At 50.1% G+C, this 15984-nt stretch overlaps 1 protein-coding gene and 1 long non-coding RNA gene across 3 annotated transcripts in view; one reads left to right on the plus strand and one right to left on the minus strand.

The window, feature by feature from the left end:
• Positions 1-2872: 2872 nt before the first annotated feature.
• On the minus strand, positions 2873-4006 carry LOC109317481. Its single transcript, XR_002103053.1, has 2 exons — positions 3850-4006; positions 2873-3550 (listed from the first exon to the last, which is right to left on the minus strand). It is a non-coding gene; the product is annotated as an uncharacterized LOC109317481 (long non-coding RNA).
• A 490-nt stretch (positions 4007-4496) lies between these two features.
• Positions 4497-15984, plus strand: part of SORT1 (sortilin 1) — a 42419-nt gene continuing 30931 nt past the window's right edge. For both annotated transcript variants that reach the window (XM_019546289.1, XM_019546290.1), the window contains exon 1: positions 4497-4671. In XM_019546289.1, coding sequence (XP_019401834.1) covers positions 4522-4671 — 150 coding nt within the window. In that variant the 5' untranslated portion in view covers positions 4497-4521. The remainder of the gene's footprint in view (positions 4672-15984) is intronic.

A 15984-nucleotide genomic window follows, 5' to 3' on the forward strand; every position in this document is an offset into this window, starting at 1 on the left:
AGTGGGCTAACCAGGTACAGTAGTTTTCCCTGAAAGGAAAGGAAGCCAAAAACAGAATAGGGGCAGAGTCCCTTATCTAAAAAGGTGAGGGAAGAATCTTAAGGATTGGACAGTTTGAGATGAGAGAATTACGAAAGTCGTGAATAAACAAAAGACGGTGTGTGTTCTGTGTTTGCCACCTTGGGGAGGCAGGAGCAACCTTGAAATTTTTGTTCGGACAACAAGGAATCCAGAAAGTAACATCCCACACACCCAGCAGAGGATCTGAAGCCAGTACCACTGAAGGTTGCTGCTGTAATGCCTGAAGGAACTTCTTGCTGGGTCATATTACAAAGATAATAAGCTTGTAATAAGCCTAGGGGTTACTAATAAAGTTCACTTGATACCAAATCGGACAAGGGGCCATGGCAATCCTTGGGGGTCTCTGGTAAAAGAAATCCTGGGGCAACAATAGTATTGCCTAGTAGGGTTTCCAGTCACTGCACAAATATTCCCAATCTGTGACATTATGAATTTTGTTGTTCCAGAAAACGGTGCTATTCAGACTAGTTTTTTTAGGAAACAAAAATACAAAAAAGTAATTCTTCCCTTTGTAGCTTTCAAACAAAGAACTAGTCCTTTTATTTCCTACCCGAATCGCATGGTAGCTGGTACCAGTAGCCATGTGATGCTGCCACGGTTTCCTTCTAACTTAAAAATCAAGGCTTTGTATTCTTATGTCTGATCCCTCTAGGGTCTGGTGAGAACCAAAACACTTGAGATTGTTGTAAGGCGGCCAACAAGCCAAATACAAGTTGGGGAATCTCAGAAAGATAGATCCTTGCTGCTGCTCTGCTGTTTCAGTCGAGTGCCTTTCATTTGCACCTTTTGCTACCTTTTCCCCAACCCTGCAGGCTGCCTGGGTACCACAGCCTAGGTAGAAAGTCAGATGTCCTTGTTTTTAATTGCCTACAGTTTCAAGTAGGGTCAAGAGTTAAAAATAAAAGTATGAAGTAGTGACAATAGCAAGATTAAGGTCTCTGTTGGTAAATCCTTTTTGATTTGCAAGGGAATATGGAATGAATATGAAGAGCCAGAAACTGTCGGTGGTTTTAAATCTATTTGTCAGTGACCTTGGGTAGAGTCCATAATGATTTTATCAGCTGCTGTGGTGAGATAAGCCATTCTCTCCCTTTTAACTCTGTTAAAGAGGCTTAATTTTGGTTGCATGTTAGCTCCTAGCCCAATTCATCCTTCACAACCTCCCTTGATTTCAATGCTTGCAAGTTCCTACCTCTCTTGGGACTGAAGGGGGAAGCTTTATCTTGTTTATTATTCTAACTGTGCATTCAGAGTGGTCTTTACTTCCGAGGACGCTTCCTATGAATTTGTTGCAAAGCAATGCCGTAGCTTCAGAAGATTGTTTTGCTGTGGTGTGGTGCAGCGTGTGCCACTCCAAACCAAAGCTTCTGCTAGTTGGTTGCTATTTAAAAAGCAAAAAAAAAGGTTTAATTTCCATGCCTTGGATTCTCAGACTATGCTGTACCCTGTAAATATTGGCTGCTTCTGTCTATGGAAATAGTCCAACTTTCTTATATAACACTTTAAACACAGATTTGTAAAGCCATAATTGTTGCCTTGAATGACAACATTTTAGACTGTTTATACCAGGCAAGGGCTTGTAGGCAGCGAGGAAAACCAGTTCAATGTGCATGCTTGTTCTCCAGTGGGTGGGAGGCACTGAGTGCTGCTTTTTCCACCCAACCCAATGATTAGAGAAGCGGTTTTCAACCTTTTCTCATTTGCAGACCCCTACAAAAATTTCGAATGGAGGTGTGGACACCTTTTGAACTGTAAGTGTGGGTATTCACAGACTTCCAATCATAATCAAGTGTGTACTTAATTCCTGGCTTCATGGTTTTTGCAGAAACCATGAAAAACAGTGTTGTCTACAATTGCCAAGAAATACTGCCCTGGCCACCATTTCCTGTAAAACTAATCTAAAAAAATCCCCAGCGTATTATTCATAGGATACGCTGTTTTAGAATGTCCCAGTGCTTACCGCAATATGAAGAAGACAATATGACAGTCACTGCAGCTACAGATCGCATGATTGAGAGTTACTGGGTGCATTTACATGTGCACTTCAATGTGCAGTAGCCTATTTTAATGCACATTAGAGTGTCACGGCAAACCATGCTAATGTGCAGTAAAATTAGGCTACTGCGTAAGAAACATCACTAAAAAAGCATGCACGCTACTGTGCATTAGGGCAGCTGAATGCGCATTTAGTTAGTACCTCACATTAGAGGTACTGAATTTAATGTGCAGTAGCAAAAGTGCATTGGTGAATGCGTAGATGCACCCACTGTCTGCTAGTGATGGAAACTAAGTAATGGTGCCAATCAGTGAAAATGTTTCTGTTAATGTTAATTAGTATTTCTAAACTTTTGTAGAATGCTATATATAATAATAACAGGACACAAATTGCAGTCCATACTATGTATACGTTTATAATATATTTAACTTTATTTAAAAGAAGTATTTAGAATTATAATAATATGATACACGATATAATTTACTTGCTGTGGAATTTGCTATAAAATTGCATGGTATTATGGCTCTGCCCATCAGCAGTGAGGGATGGGGCCACTGGAATATGCCCATGAAATCAACTCTTCATGCTGCAATCAAACTGCAAAAATTGCTTTGTCTCACCGTGAGTTAGGTAAACTCCTAATCATAATAATTTTGTGCAGGCCCCTTAGACATAGCCTGGAGACCTCCAGGTGTCTGCAGACCACAGGTTGAAAACCAATGGATTAGAGTGTCTCTTACAGCTAGTCCTATCTTCTTCCCCTCTGCAGCTGCTGCAAATACCTTGTCTTCCTACTCCTTGCTCTTACCATTTCTGCTCTCTTTTTCCATTCTTGCTGGGTTTGTTCTTCCAGCCTTCTCACTTTACAAGTCCCTTCACTTTCAGTTCTTGACTCCTTGTCTCTGTTGTGCTGCTTTGCTTAGGGTTGGAACGACTTCTTTATTCACATCCAGCAAGTCCCTCGCATGCTCGCTCACTCTCTCAGTCTAATTCTTTCAGCAATTTCATCTCATCAGATACCCTCATTTATTTATTGGAAATAATAAAATCCCTCAGGGCAAAGCCAACACAAAGTAAATGGAGTGACCCTGTTTAGTAAGTAGGGTAATGATCATTTGTTGTTTCTCAGCTCTTGCAATGCACTTCTGTTCTAATCGCACCAAGCTGTGAAGGTTGCTAGCTGCCTTTCAGTCGCATAGTAGTGCAGCATCCGGGCTCAGTGATGGGTTTACTTTTGGGCACCCTCTGGCATGTGGGAGCTGGCTAGCTCTAGGACTGACAACTTGTAGCAGTCAAAAGTGGCTCTAGTCTGAGAAACATGATTGGCTTAAAACTGGTGAGACTTTTAAAAACAAACAACAATTTTCATAGCATGTGGTGCTCGGGGCTCCCTTCCTGCTTGTGCTGGATCCAAGCGATTTTAAACAATCCATGTGATCCTGAAATTTGACGTCTGCTCTACTGTAGCTCCAGCTGAAAGAGACCAAAAATCGGCGACAGCAACAGGGCAGATGGATGGAGGCCTCCAGTTAATGCAGGGAAAGCAGCTTGCGGGGGAAGAACCAGGTAGGGGAGTCGAGGAGGGAGCGGGGAGAGCTGGATGGGGGTAACCTTCGATCTGGAGAAGTGCAGCTGCGCTTCCTGCTCCTCCAGAGACGGAGCTGGATACAGCTGTGCCCCGGGCAGAGGGGCTGGAGGCTGCTTCCCCCGCCCCGCCGCCCCTGTGGCTACTGGCGGCAGAGCCAGGGAAGGGTTAATCCAGCTCTTGACACCTCTGGCAGCAGCGGCCTGCCCGCGTGGCCGCAGGTTCGAGCGCCCCCTTAGGTGAGCGCCTGGGCTTGCACAGACAGGTACTGCCCCGCGGCGCCGAAGGGGTTAACGAGAGTGGCCCCGCTCGTCCGATCCGGCCGCTCGTCTCCCTGCAGGGCAGGGGGCGGGGCCAGGAATCCCAAGCGTCTCTCGCTCAGCTAATGGCCGGATGGCTGGGAGCAGCCCGCAGCCAATCAGCAAGCAGTCGCTAGAGTGATTAGCCTGGGGGGTGAGGCCGGCCTAGGGAGCCTACAAGAGTAGCAGCGCCTCTAGCCAATCGGCAGCGGGGGCCGGCCAATGAGCTGGGGAAGGGGGTGGGACCTCAACGAGACATTGACAAGGTGGGGGCAAAGAGCGAATCCCACGGAGAGCGCATAGCCAGCCTGAAAGGCTTTATGGTTGCCATGGCAGAGACTGACGCTTGCTCCAGCCAATCCGAGCTCGCGAGCGGCTGCGGCTCCGCGAATGGTGGCGGAGCTGTCAGGGGAAGGCGGGGCGCACACCTCGGAGCGGCCGAGCGACGTCCTGTTCGCCCAATGTGGGCCGCCGCCCGCGCGCGCGCCGCCCAATGAGGCGTGGGGGGCGGGGCGCGCGGAGCTGCGGGGCGGTCGCGGGGCACAGGCGGCGGAGCGGCGATGGGGCTGCGGGCGGCTGTGCTGGGAGGCTTCGTCCTGCTGCTGCTGCCGCCGCTCGCCTGTCCGGCCCGGCTGCCCCGGGGGCCGGCGCTGCCTGAGTGCGGCGGCCTGCGCGATGTCCAGGGCGCCCTGACCAACAACACGCACAAGGTGAGCGGGGGCGCTCGGGGCCCGCGCCTCAGTCTCCAGGTCTGTGCGCGGCACCAGCGTGCCCATTGGCAGACCTTGGCCGCCCTCCGTGCGGATCCCTCGGCCTGAGCCGCCGGGCCCTGGCTTCCCCTGAGGGATCCCCGCCCCTCCCCGGGTTTCGGTGGGGTCAGGCTCCGACTTGCACCGCGTCCTGCCGCTACGCCCAAGGGCGGTGGGCCCGCAGGTCGCAGCGCGATGGGCTCCAGCCGTCGCCCCCGTGGGAGCACTTCGGAGAAGGGGGCGAGTGCGCGGTGGAAAGCGTCCCGGGCCTCTTGCGACAGCGGGGTGATTTGGGGCCGCTGTTGAATGAATGATCCGCAGTGGAAAATCCTACGCTCGGGCTCTTTTTACAGCCCCGGCAGACATTCGTTGTGCTCTTGGCAGGTTTTTTCCTGGCTCCATTCCTTACCTGAAGCCTACAGCTCTTTTGGGGGCCTGAAGAGCAGACCTGTGCCTGGCAGGCTTCACCCCCGTTCTCCGGAGAAGGATTTCCCTTCCAGGGCAATCCAGAGTTAGCACTTGATGGGGTGGCTTCCTCCGGGCTTTTCTGCTTCCCCATTTGAATTTTGTTTTTATAAACTGGATGTAATACCTGGCATCAGAGTCGTTAGCGCAGCCCTTCCCCAGGACACGGTAGCTTCTTGTTGCAGGGACGAAAAAGTCGAGCATAAGATTGAAGCGATGCTGCCGAATCTGGCAGCCCTAAAATCTCACCTGCCCTGTATATTTCCGACTTGTAAAGGCCTGCCCCTGCCCAAAGTCTAAACTCGGCTGTCCTGTTTCTTTTAATACCAGCCTTGAGAGACCTTGCCCGCTGATTACTTGCTGAAGGTCTGGTAGAAAAGGTGAGATCCCGTCCTCTCTCCCCAAGCCCAGCCTGGTGCCAGAGCAGAGCACTGGTAGGAAGCCAAGCCCTCGTGCGCTTCTCTTTAGTGTAAATCCAGCCTGACCCCAATAGCTTATTTCATCCACCCGCCTGACACCGAGATGCCAAACCGCAGGGAGCAGGGATTTTCTTTTCTTGCCTGCCTATGGAAAGTTTAGTGCAGTGAAAGCTTCCTCTTTGCCTGGGATTCCCAGGACTTGCCCAGATGTCACTAACTGATTGAAAAAGTCCTGTCCCCACCTCGCCTCCCTCAAACACGTGAGTGTTGTGGCTGCTTTGACGGGCAGAAGTCTCCTAGCCCTTGCACAGAGCCTCCCCGTTGCTGGAGGCGCAGGGAGAGCGGCTGGTACTTTCTGACATCCGTTTGGCTCCTTTTCCCTGACACCGCCCCGGTGCCTGCCTCTGCTTTTGGCTTTTCCAAGCACAAGATACCCAGGGGCAAATGTTCAACTTCTGCTGGCAACCCAAATCTTACTGACCGAACCTGAGCAGCTTCTGTTAATGTTGTGTTGCTGCTTGGTCAAGCTGGGAGCAGGAATGAAGCTACCCAATGTACCTCTGCAAGTGGGGGAAAGCAGACAGGCATTGCATTGCTTTTCGTGGGGCTTGCCTTTGGATGGCTTCCATCACAGCTGTGAATCCTGTCACTGGCCAAGCGATTCAAGTCTGTTTCTGCTTGCCTACAGTATCTGGTGCATTATCAAAAGTTGGGAAGGTTAAAGCAAACAGCCTGAAGTTTGGGGTAAACGTGCCAGTTTAATGTTACGTTCCCTCCTCAGGGTGATAGCCTGGCCTTGGGATGGATGGGTTTCATGGCTTAATGGACCACTTCAGTCTTTCTTTTCTACCATCCTGGTCCGGTTGGAATAAGGTGGCAAAGCTTCTGTGATCAGCTCTGACTGCTTCCTTCTAGGGACTTTAACATTGCGTTTAGCGTCCAACCTCCTTGTAATATACTGTAAGCATTCTCCCTTTTTTAGGGATGAAAAATGGAGCCGTCCAGTGTACTTTGCCCAAAACCAGTCCGGGACAGAGCTGGGAGCAGAGCCCAGCTCTCCTGACACTCCTCATTCTTTGCATTGCCCCACAAGCCAAACCTCCCTCCTCTATCACGGCGCCTCTGTGGGGATATAAAAAGCCCACAGTGTCTAAAAGAAACAGGCTGTGTCAGAAAAATCTGTGTGGTGGGTAATAACATGGTGGCTCAGCACAGAGAAGAATGTGCGCGTTTGTTTGCTGGCACTGGCAGTGTTTTGTCCTCCCCGTCTGTGATAGAATAGATGGTGCCTGTTGGAGACTAGAGAGCGAGCGAGCAAGAGCTCTTAGGCTTTTATTATGGGCGTCTTAAGAGACAGTGAAATCTGGAAGCTGGTGCTCAGTACATTGCCTCTATTTTTGAGGTTTATCCTGCTGTCCTTTAGCGTGAGAGGGTCCTTTCTCCCAGAAGATACGGGTTATATTCCAGAGTCTCCATATCTCCGCTATGGGAGCCAATGTGCACGTGGGGGAGAGCCTGTTTCCCCTTGTCCATGCAGACAGCGGATGTCAGTCTGTGGAAGTCAGCTTGAAGTGGATTGACTGCAGCTCTGTGCACAGCTTCAATGCTGGTCCTTGCCTGCACTTGTTGGGTGACATTAGGCGCCTTCCAGCCTCTCCAGCCAGCTAGAGCTGCTTCCCAATTCTCTACAGACTATTGCTTGGGTATACTTCACCCTGGGGATCCTGCTGGCTTAGTCGTTCCAGTGCTTCCAAGTAGTAAGGGATGTGGTGGTGAGTTCTGTGAGTCAGTGGGGTTTCTCCTGTGATCACAGGCTGAAGCTCCCAGACTACTGTACCAGGCAGCATAGTTTGGGGAGGAGGTAAGAAGCCAACAGTGGTGAACGAACAGGTTAGGGACTGTTTTAAAAAGCTGGACACATACAAGTCCATAGGGCCAGATGGGATGCAGCTGAGGGAGTTGGCTGATGAGATTGCAGAGCCACTGGGTATCATCTTGGAAAACTCATGGTGATCAGGAGAGGTCCTGGATGATGGGAAAAGGGCAGAGTGCCCATATTTAAGAAAGGGAAAAAAGGAGGATCCAGGGAACTACAGACCAGTCAACCTCACCTTTGTCCCTGGAAAAATCATGGAGCAGATCCTCAAAGAATCCATTTCCAAGCACCTGGAGGAGAAAAATGGTGATTAGGAACAGTCAGCATGGATTCACCAAGGGCAAGTCATGCCTGACCAACCTGATTGCCTTCTATGATGAGATGACTGGCTCTGTGGATGTGGAGAAACCAGTGGATGTGGTGTACCTTGATTTTGGCAAGGCTTTTGATATGGTCTCCTACAGCATTCTCGCAGGCAAACTAAGGGAATACAGGCTGGATGAATGGACTGTAAGGTGGAGAGAAAACTGGCCTGAGCATCAGGCTCAAAGAGTAATAATCAATGTCTCAACATCTAGTTGGCATCCAATATCAAGTGGAGTGTCTCAGAGGTCGGTCCTGGGCCGGTTTTGTTCAGTGTCTTCTTCAGTGACCTGGAAAATGGCATAGAGTGCAAGTTTGCAGATGACACCAGCTGGAGGGAGTAGTAGATTTGCTGGAGGGTAGGGATAGGATTCAGAGTGACCTAGACCAATTGGAGGCTTGGGCCAAAAGAAATCTCACGAGGTTCAACAAGGACAAGTGCAAAGTCCTGCATTTAGGACAAAACAATCCCATGCACCAGCACAGGCTGGGGGCTGGCTGGCTGGGCAGCAGCTCTGCAGAAAAGGATCTGGGGGTTACAGTGGACAATAAGCTGAATATGAGCCAGCAGTGTGCCCTTGCTGCCAAGAAGGCCAACAGCATACTGGGCTGCATTGGTAGGAGTGCTGCCAGCAGGTCGAGGGAAGTGATTCTTCCCCTCTTCAGCACTGGGGAGGCCACATCTGGAGTACTGTGTCCAGTTTTGGGCCCCCTGCTACAGAAAGGATGTGGACAAACTGGAGAGAGTCCTGTGGAGGGCAGTGAAAATGGTTTGGGGGGCTAGGGCACATGACTTCTGAGGAGAGGCTGAGGGAATTGGGCTTATTTAGTCTAGACGAGAAGACTGAGGTGAGATTTAATAGCAGCCTTCAGCTACCTAAAGCAAAGTTTGAAAGAGGACGGAGCTGGACTGTTCTCAGTGGTGGCAGATGACAGAACAAAGAGCAACGGTCTCAAGTTGCAGTAAGGGAAGTTTAGGTTGGATATTAGTAAAAACGTTCCCATAAGGAAGGTAGCAAAATATTGGAACAGGTTACGCAGAGAGGTTGTGGACTCTCCATCCTTGGAGGTTTTTAAGACCTGGCTAGACAAAGCCCTGACTGGGATGATCTAGTTGGGGCTGGCCCTGCTTTGAGCAGAGGGTTGGACTAGATGCGACCTCCTGAGGTCCCTTCAGCCCTCATTTTCTTTGAATCTAAGTGCATGTGCACATGGGGCAGCCTCCTGATGGGGCTGTGACCTGCTGGTTCAGGATTCCACCTGTGAATCTGGAGTTGAGGATTAGACCACTATATTGGTGGCTGTGTTCCTGCAGGTTGCCTTCAAAAGTAATGTGCAGCAGCACCTGCCAGCTGTCATGTCCTTTTCTCTACGTCAGCTGCTGTCTGTGCAGGTCTGACTCTGTGGAAGGTGGGCGCTTGCTTTGTGCGCAAAAGGCGGCAGAGCCAAGTGTGCTCTGTGTCAGACTGCAAGAGAGCAGCTTTTGATGTGCAGTATGATCTCTGCCCCTCGCTGGTGGTGCCTGAGCGCCAGCTGAAGCCTTGAGGCAAAACCTGCGTTGGAAACAACCCACAAGCTGTTGCTTCCAGCAGCAATGCCGGGCAGCATGAGAACAATTTCTGCTGCTACCCAGAAAGCTGGGCCCATAACACTGCAGGAAGTATGTACGGTGCCTGCTGCTACATCAAACTGGTTCAGTCAGCCTGGCTGGGGAAAGAACTGGAACCGCTGGAAGGACAAGCAGAGCCGCCAGTCGCTTCCTGCCATCTCTGTGCTTGCAGGGACTCTGCATAGATCTGCTTGGGCTACGTGCCTCAGTTTTCTTATTTTAATATTTGGGGAAGAAGTCCTTCTGCCTGAAGGGTCACTGGCAAAGCCCTTAATAATTGGTCAGTTTGAAAACTGCATGTTAAACAGGTGATGACCCCAGTACAATTTGTCCTGGGTTTGGGAAACTTTCTGAATGTAGCCAGCTTTTCTCCGGAAGTCAAAGTGTCCTTCCCCAGTAAACAGGGTGAAGTTGCACTTGATCATGAAAAGGGATTAGCTTGCAGCTGTGCTTCCAGCTGCTGCGAGTCCCTCCAGGCTGGATGAGGCTGTTTGTTTATTCTGAGTCTGGATCAGTGATCCCCAAGCGGTGCCTGGAGGATCTCCATTTCTGGCTTGGAGAGCTGCCTGACTAGCAGTGCAGGAAGCGCTTGGCTAGGGGAGTGCTGCTGGGCCAGTGAGTCTGCTGCCCAGTAATGGGCAATCGCAAGAGCTCTCTGCTGTCTTTGCCAGTCCTTATGCTCACGTCCAAATTAGATCAATGTTGGCCTGACTGGCTCAGCAGTGCTGAGCAATATTTTCTGTCCTTTTGCCACCTGCTTTGGGAAAATGCGAAGCTGTGTTGCAGGACTGGGAAGGTCATGTTCTAAACAAGAACCAGGTGCAAACTGTGTAATGGGCTTTTAATGGTTTAACTATCAAAGTGGGCTTTGATCTGCCAAGTGAACTGCAGGGGCTGCTTGGTGGAGTGTTGGAGGTAAAGTTATATCTATACATTTATTTATTTATATAGAAATAAATATTTTTACAACCCCTCCCCCTCATGCCCCCCAAAAAACAAGAAATCACCAACCCTTTTAGGCTGCAGGCCACAATGACCCAGTTCAGATCAGAGATGAGCGGGTATTGGGACCCAGCTGCCGATGCTACTTCTCCCAGCAGGTGCATGGAAAAAACACCTGTGACTAAGCCCCATATCTTCAGACTGGATCAAATGGCTCCCCAGATCGCTGACCCCTGTTCTGAACTGCTTCCCAGTGATGTATGTTTTGCACCATTGAGGCTGCTGTCTGTGTTGCCCAACCAAACCAAAGTGTTGGCTTCACTGGACATTTGGAGCCAGACATCATTACTGCTGTTAGGGACTAAGCACTAAGGCTTCCTGTGGCAAGTGACAGGGCTGCGTGGCCGCTTGGGTAACGACAAGCTTAGACTAGAGCTCCTAGCGTTCCCCCTCGATTAGCGTGTTCACTTTACTTCGCAAGAGGCAAGGGTTTCTGTGTGCGATTCCTGTTGCTACATGAACTGCGCGGTGGGGATGGACTTAGAGAAGCTTTCCAGTGCAGTAAATCTGTAGCAGTGTGCTGCAGAAAGGTGATGCCCCCGTTCCAAAGGCACGTGGGGTGCGCTGCAGCCATTGTGCAGGCTGCTGCGGGGCACTGCAGCAGCCGGTTGAAAATATGGTGCCCTGGTTTGGGGCAGGCACTGAAAAGCCTCGGAGCGTTGCAGTTTGTGCACAGGGCTCCTACGTCTGGGATTCTGTAGTGACCACAAGGGACTGGGCTTTGGGTGCATTGGAAAGAGTGCACCCTGGGCAGCACGTGGCCCCATCTGGCCCCCACAGCCTCTCTGCCCCATTTTGCCCTTGATGAGCCACGCTGAAGGTTTGCTTGGTAATATCTTTTTATTAGACCAGCAGCAATGCAACCCCTCCAGTAAGCAATGGGTCTATATTCCTACAGCGGGACTCTTCATTGTGCCTGTTTTCTTTCCAGTTTTGGGTCCAACCTGATCCCCGTTGGCCAAGATCTGGCAGAGCCCTAGTGCGAGGGGCAGGTGCAGGTTGTTGTCAGATGGGTCGAATGCTCCAGCTTCTGGCTTGGTGGGTCAACCCCATACGGTTCCGTGGCAGCTGACAGGAAACGGGCGTTACTAATATTGCCCCAATCCTGTGCTTTTTGCATGTGAATGGCCTGGCTTTGTACTGGGGAACAACAACACTCCCAGGTGATCGGCTAGAAAGCTGCTGCTTGTGTAGATGCTGCACGCAGATAAGGCCTCTCTGCAGCAGGGCTGTGAGGTTTCAAACAGCCCTTTAAACCGTGGGGGAGCAGTGAGTAAGGGTGACGGGAAGGTTGCAAGAGCTGGGCAAAGATAGCTATTTGCGTGTGTCGGGATCCCTGTATGCTGACGCAGGCATTTCAGGTCTTGATCCTATCGGAGGTAAGCTGCAGGAGGAACAGGAAGATTTGATCTCTGGAGGTCCCTTCCAGCTCTAAACTTCTGTGAATTCTTTCCCTACCCAAAAGCAACCCTCGCTCTGGCATTGGAGACTCGATGCCCTGGTATTCTCTGCCAGATCTACCTTCCTGCGGGGCAAGAAGACCCTGGATGTACCCACAGTTCTTTTACAGAAAGGCTTTGGTGCTTCACCTGGGTCCTCTGTGCTTGCTGCCCCTACATGGGTGCCCCTTGGTGCCATTTCTCGGGGAAAGGGGTCACCGTCTCGCAGCTGCTTAGGCAGGGTGTTGATGGCTTTAGAAAGTGCCGAGAGAAGCCAGTAGAGCTCTCCACAGCCCATAATTTACAGCTCGCTCTCTCTCCTGTCTGCTACCTTGTATGATAATGCGCAGCGGCTGCCCAGACTTGCTGCAGAGGTCTTGGAAACCTGCCTGGGTTTTTTGACTCTTATTGCACATGGGGATTGAAAGTCTCTGTGGAGACAGCCAGTTACCGAAGGGAGCAAATGCTGTCAGGGCTAAACCAGTGCTTCCCAATCAAGGCACCCCTCAGAAAACGCCAGCGCTGAGCTTTTATTTGTTTTTTGACTCTGGAAAAATAATAGAGCAGTTGTACTGCAAAGAACTTGGGTCACAGCAGGGTGCAATGTTTTTAACGCTATGGATTCCTGTTTGAAATCCCTGTATTCATCTTGTGAATCCCATTTGCGCCCCTAGCTCTGCATGGTGCCCCGCAGCGCCCTCGAAAAGATCTCAAGGCCTGTCAGGATTGAGCACCCTGCTGCAGCACCCTGGTTGGGAATCCCTGGCTTAGACATTACCTGAGTGGTCTTGTCCAATTCCTGGAGATCTGTTTCTGCAGGAGAGGTTTGCATCAGATGGAAGCTCTCTCTCCATGGATCCATGTGGCCTGTGCAACCACCCCTTCACCTGAACCTTCGCTCTGATCGGGGGGGAGAGGCTACTGCTGCCTAGATGGTTTTATCTGCCCCTGGTGCTGGGGAACAACTTCTCCCCTGCCCCAAGTGAGGGTGAGCACACACTGCTCTTGCACCCTGGTACCTGGGCTCGTTGGGGCTCCTTGCTGTTTGCTGCCCATCAGATTGACCATTCCTTTTTTTGTCTTCCTGGGAAGAAACCGCTTAAAGATGTATGGAGGGAAGGGGATGGGTGAAGGGTGAAAAGGAAGCAAGACGCTTGCCAAGGAAAAACACTTGGTGAATGTTTTCTGAACAGGAATACTTAGCCATTTCAGGGGCTGATTGGTGGAGGTTCCCAGAACAGCTTTGTCTTCAGTGACCCTTCGGTCATCCATGCGGGACCCTGTTGTGAGGCTGAACAGAGCTGGAAGTGGGACCCAGCAGTCCTAATTCCCAGGCCCTGGGTGTAGCCTGCCTGCTGGTGGGATAACATCGCCACTTCCTGTGAGCCTTCCTGAATGGGATTTTCATACCGCAGCAGCTCGGCTTGAAGCCACAATCCCTCTGGGGCTACAGAAGCCAGTGCTGTCTGGAGGGAGCGCATGTTTTACCTTATGTTCCAACCCTGATCCAACCAGGAAGCTGTTGGGTGTAAAGCACTAAACTTTCCCATGGTAAGTGGAGCCGAGTGGCCACTTCCTTCTGCCTAGCAAAAGTATCCCTATATAACTAGCCATTTTCTTCGACTTTGCATTTGTCTGTACAGTAAACACAAGCAGGTGTAACATGCCTCATTGGGGACTCTATTCAGCACTGGACCTAGACTCCTGGCAGTCCCGAGCAAACTTTTAGTATTGGGCCCCCCCTCGCCAAAGATAATAATAATAAAAATTACCATTTTCGCCAAAGATGATAATAATAAAAATTATCATTTTCAGGCCCCCTTTCTGTCCGAACCCTGGGCGGCCACATGCTTCACCCATGCCTGTGTCCTTCCTTGACTCTAGTTACTGTGCTTTTTTGACCTTAACAGAGTCGAGTCATTTTTAATAGTACTTGAAACAGAATGGTTTTGTCCTGCTACCCTTGCCAGAGGCTTCTCTTCAAGCTTGTCTGTGATATCTTTTCTCACCCTCCTTTGGATCACATTGCTCAGGCCCCTGTTTCTTGCAGTCTCCCTTTCTAATCGGGTTTGTATATAGAAGAACTTACAGGTCAGTACCTTTCTCAGATGACAGAACAAGGAGCAATGATCTGAAGTTGCAGCAAGGGAAATTTAGGTTAGATATTAGGCAGATTTTTCTCACAAGACGGGTAGTGAAACACTGGAACCAGGTTACCCAGAGAGGTGGTGGAAGCTCCAGCTCTGAAGGTTTTAAAGACCTGGGCAGACAAAGCTTTGTCTGGGATGATCTAGCTGGGGCTGGTCCTGCTTTGAGCAGGGGGCTGGACTAGGTGTGACCTTCTGATGTCCCTTCCAACCCTCTTTGCTATAATTCTTGTAAATGTCTTTCTACCTCTAGCACATCCTGGTGACTTTCCAACTGTAATTACATTCTGGCTTTCTCTCTCTAGCAGCTGGATTGCAATATATTTTGCTCCTTGACCTACATTAAGTCTCTTGTGTCACTGCAAGCACCTCTTTGCAGTTTTGGAGGCTGTTTATGCAGGGCTTAGCAAAACCAGATCCTGATGTGGCTTGACGCTCTCTAGAAGCCAACCTAATTCAAACAAAAGGAAACTGTTGCCTCGCTGCATCATGGAGGTCTCACCCAGGGCAGGCATCTGGTGTGAGGGCTGAGCTGTTAATTGCTTTATGATCCCTGAGCTGAAAGGCATTCTCAAAGTGCAAAGTGTCTTCCCTTCAATTCCATGCAGAGTTGGTTTGTATTCAAGTTGCCAATGCCTGCTTATCCTGAGCACAGGTTTTAATTGCTGAAGAGGAGTCTCTCTCCTTCTTGTCCAGTGGTTCTCAAACTTTTTTTGTACCAGGACCCATTTGTAGACATTGGCCAGTCCCATCCTAGTGCCCCTCACTCCCGACCTGCTACCCCCAGGCCCCAGCCCCTGCAGTGTGTGGGGTTGGGGGGGCCCCAAGCAGCCCCTTGCAGGCTGAAACCCTGCCAGCCTGCAAGAGAAAAGCTGCGGTTTCCCATATTTTTCAGCTTTAAAGGAGAATACATTTTTTAAGTTTGTTGATCCATTTTTTAAAGTCTGTTTGCAACCTTTTCAAATATTCTTGCGACCCACAGCTTGAGAAACCCTGTACTAGTCAAGTCAACTTGGAAAGCACCTGCTAGCTTTCCTGCTTGCCAGTCCTGGCTCTAATGGGTACACTGGATGGATACTTCTGGACTAAGAGCTGTGCACCTGTTGGCCCTCTGTGTCGATGTGGGTGCAACTCCTTGCGTTCATCGCTGAGTGTCTGTAATCTGTGTAATGATGTCTCTTTGAAACTGGAGCTTACTGCACGCAGAGTCCTTCCCGCCTGCCGGTGCTCGCTTTAAGTCGCATCCCTTCTTCCTGTTTCCATGTAAAGGGAAACCATTGCTCTGTTTAAAATCTCACTTTGAGAGAAGGGGAGCTGTTGGGCCATTGCTACTATGAAGTTGGGCTGATAATTGGCCAGGAGGCTGAAAATGCAAGGTCTCCTCCACTGCTGGAATACAGTAGAGCCACTTCATGTCACGTGGATGGTATTTTGAGGTCTTATCATGAGTGTGACACAAGGCCCGGCAAGATTAAAATACAACCTAATTCCCTGAGAATCGGATACCTTCCAGGACTCTCTTGAGCAAAGCGGAGGAGGCTTTAGAAAACCAGTTGGGGTTGTTGGACACCTGGGCTTGAGCCACTGCAGTGACTCAGCTCTTTCTGCAGAGTGCTCCCTGATGTGTGCGTCAAAGCAGTATTTATGTGTTGCAGCATCCTCCTGGGAGGAGGGCAGAAAAGAGATGGGTTTGCCTGGGGAGGGCAAAGAGGTCTGCAGCTTGTGTGCATCTTGTTTGGCAGTGACTAATAGCGTGCAGGTTTTGCAAACTCTGAACACCCCTCTCCTGAATTTCCTGTGTAACTTCTCTATTACATCCATTTCAGTGCATCTCTGCTGGCATTCATAGCATCTGCATGTGGCTCATCTTCTGCCCTTCTGTCTCCTTTTCATGTTTCCTGTCTTTAAATGAGATGCTAATACCTCTGTCTCCCAGGTGAATCCACAAACAAGG

The sequence above is a fragment of the Crocodylus porosus genome, unplaced genomic scaffold, assembly GCF_001723895.1.
Source record: "Crocodylus porosus isolate Cpor-Errol unplaced genomic scaffold, CroPor_comp1, whole genome shotgun sequence".
NCBI lineage: Eukaryota > Metazoa > Chordata > Crocodylia > Crocodylidae > Crocodylus > Crocodylus porosus.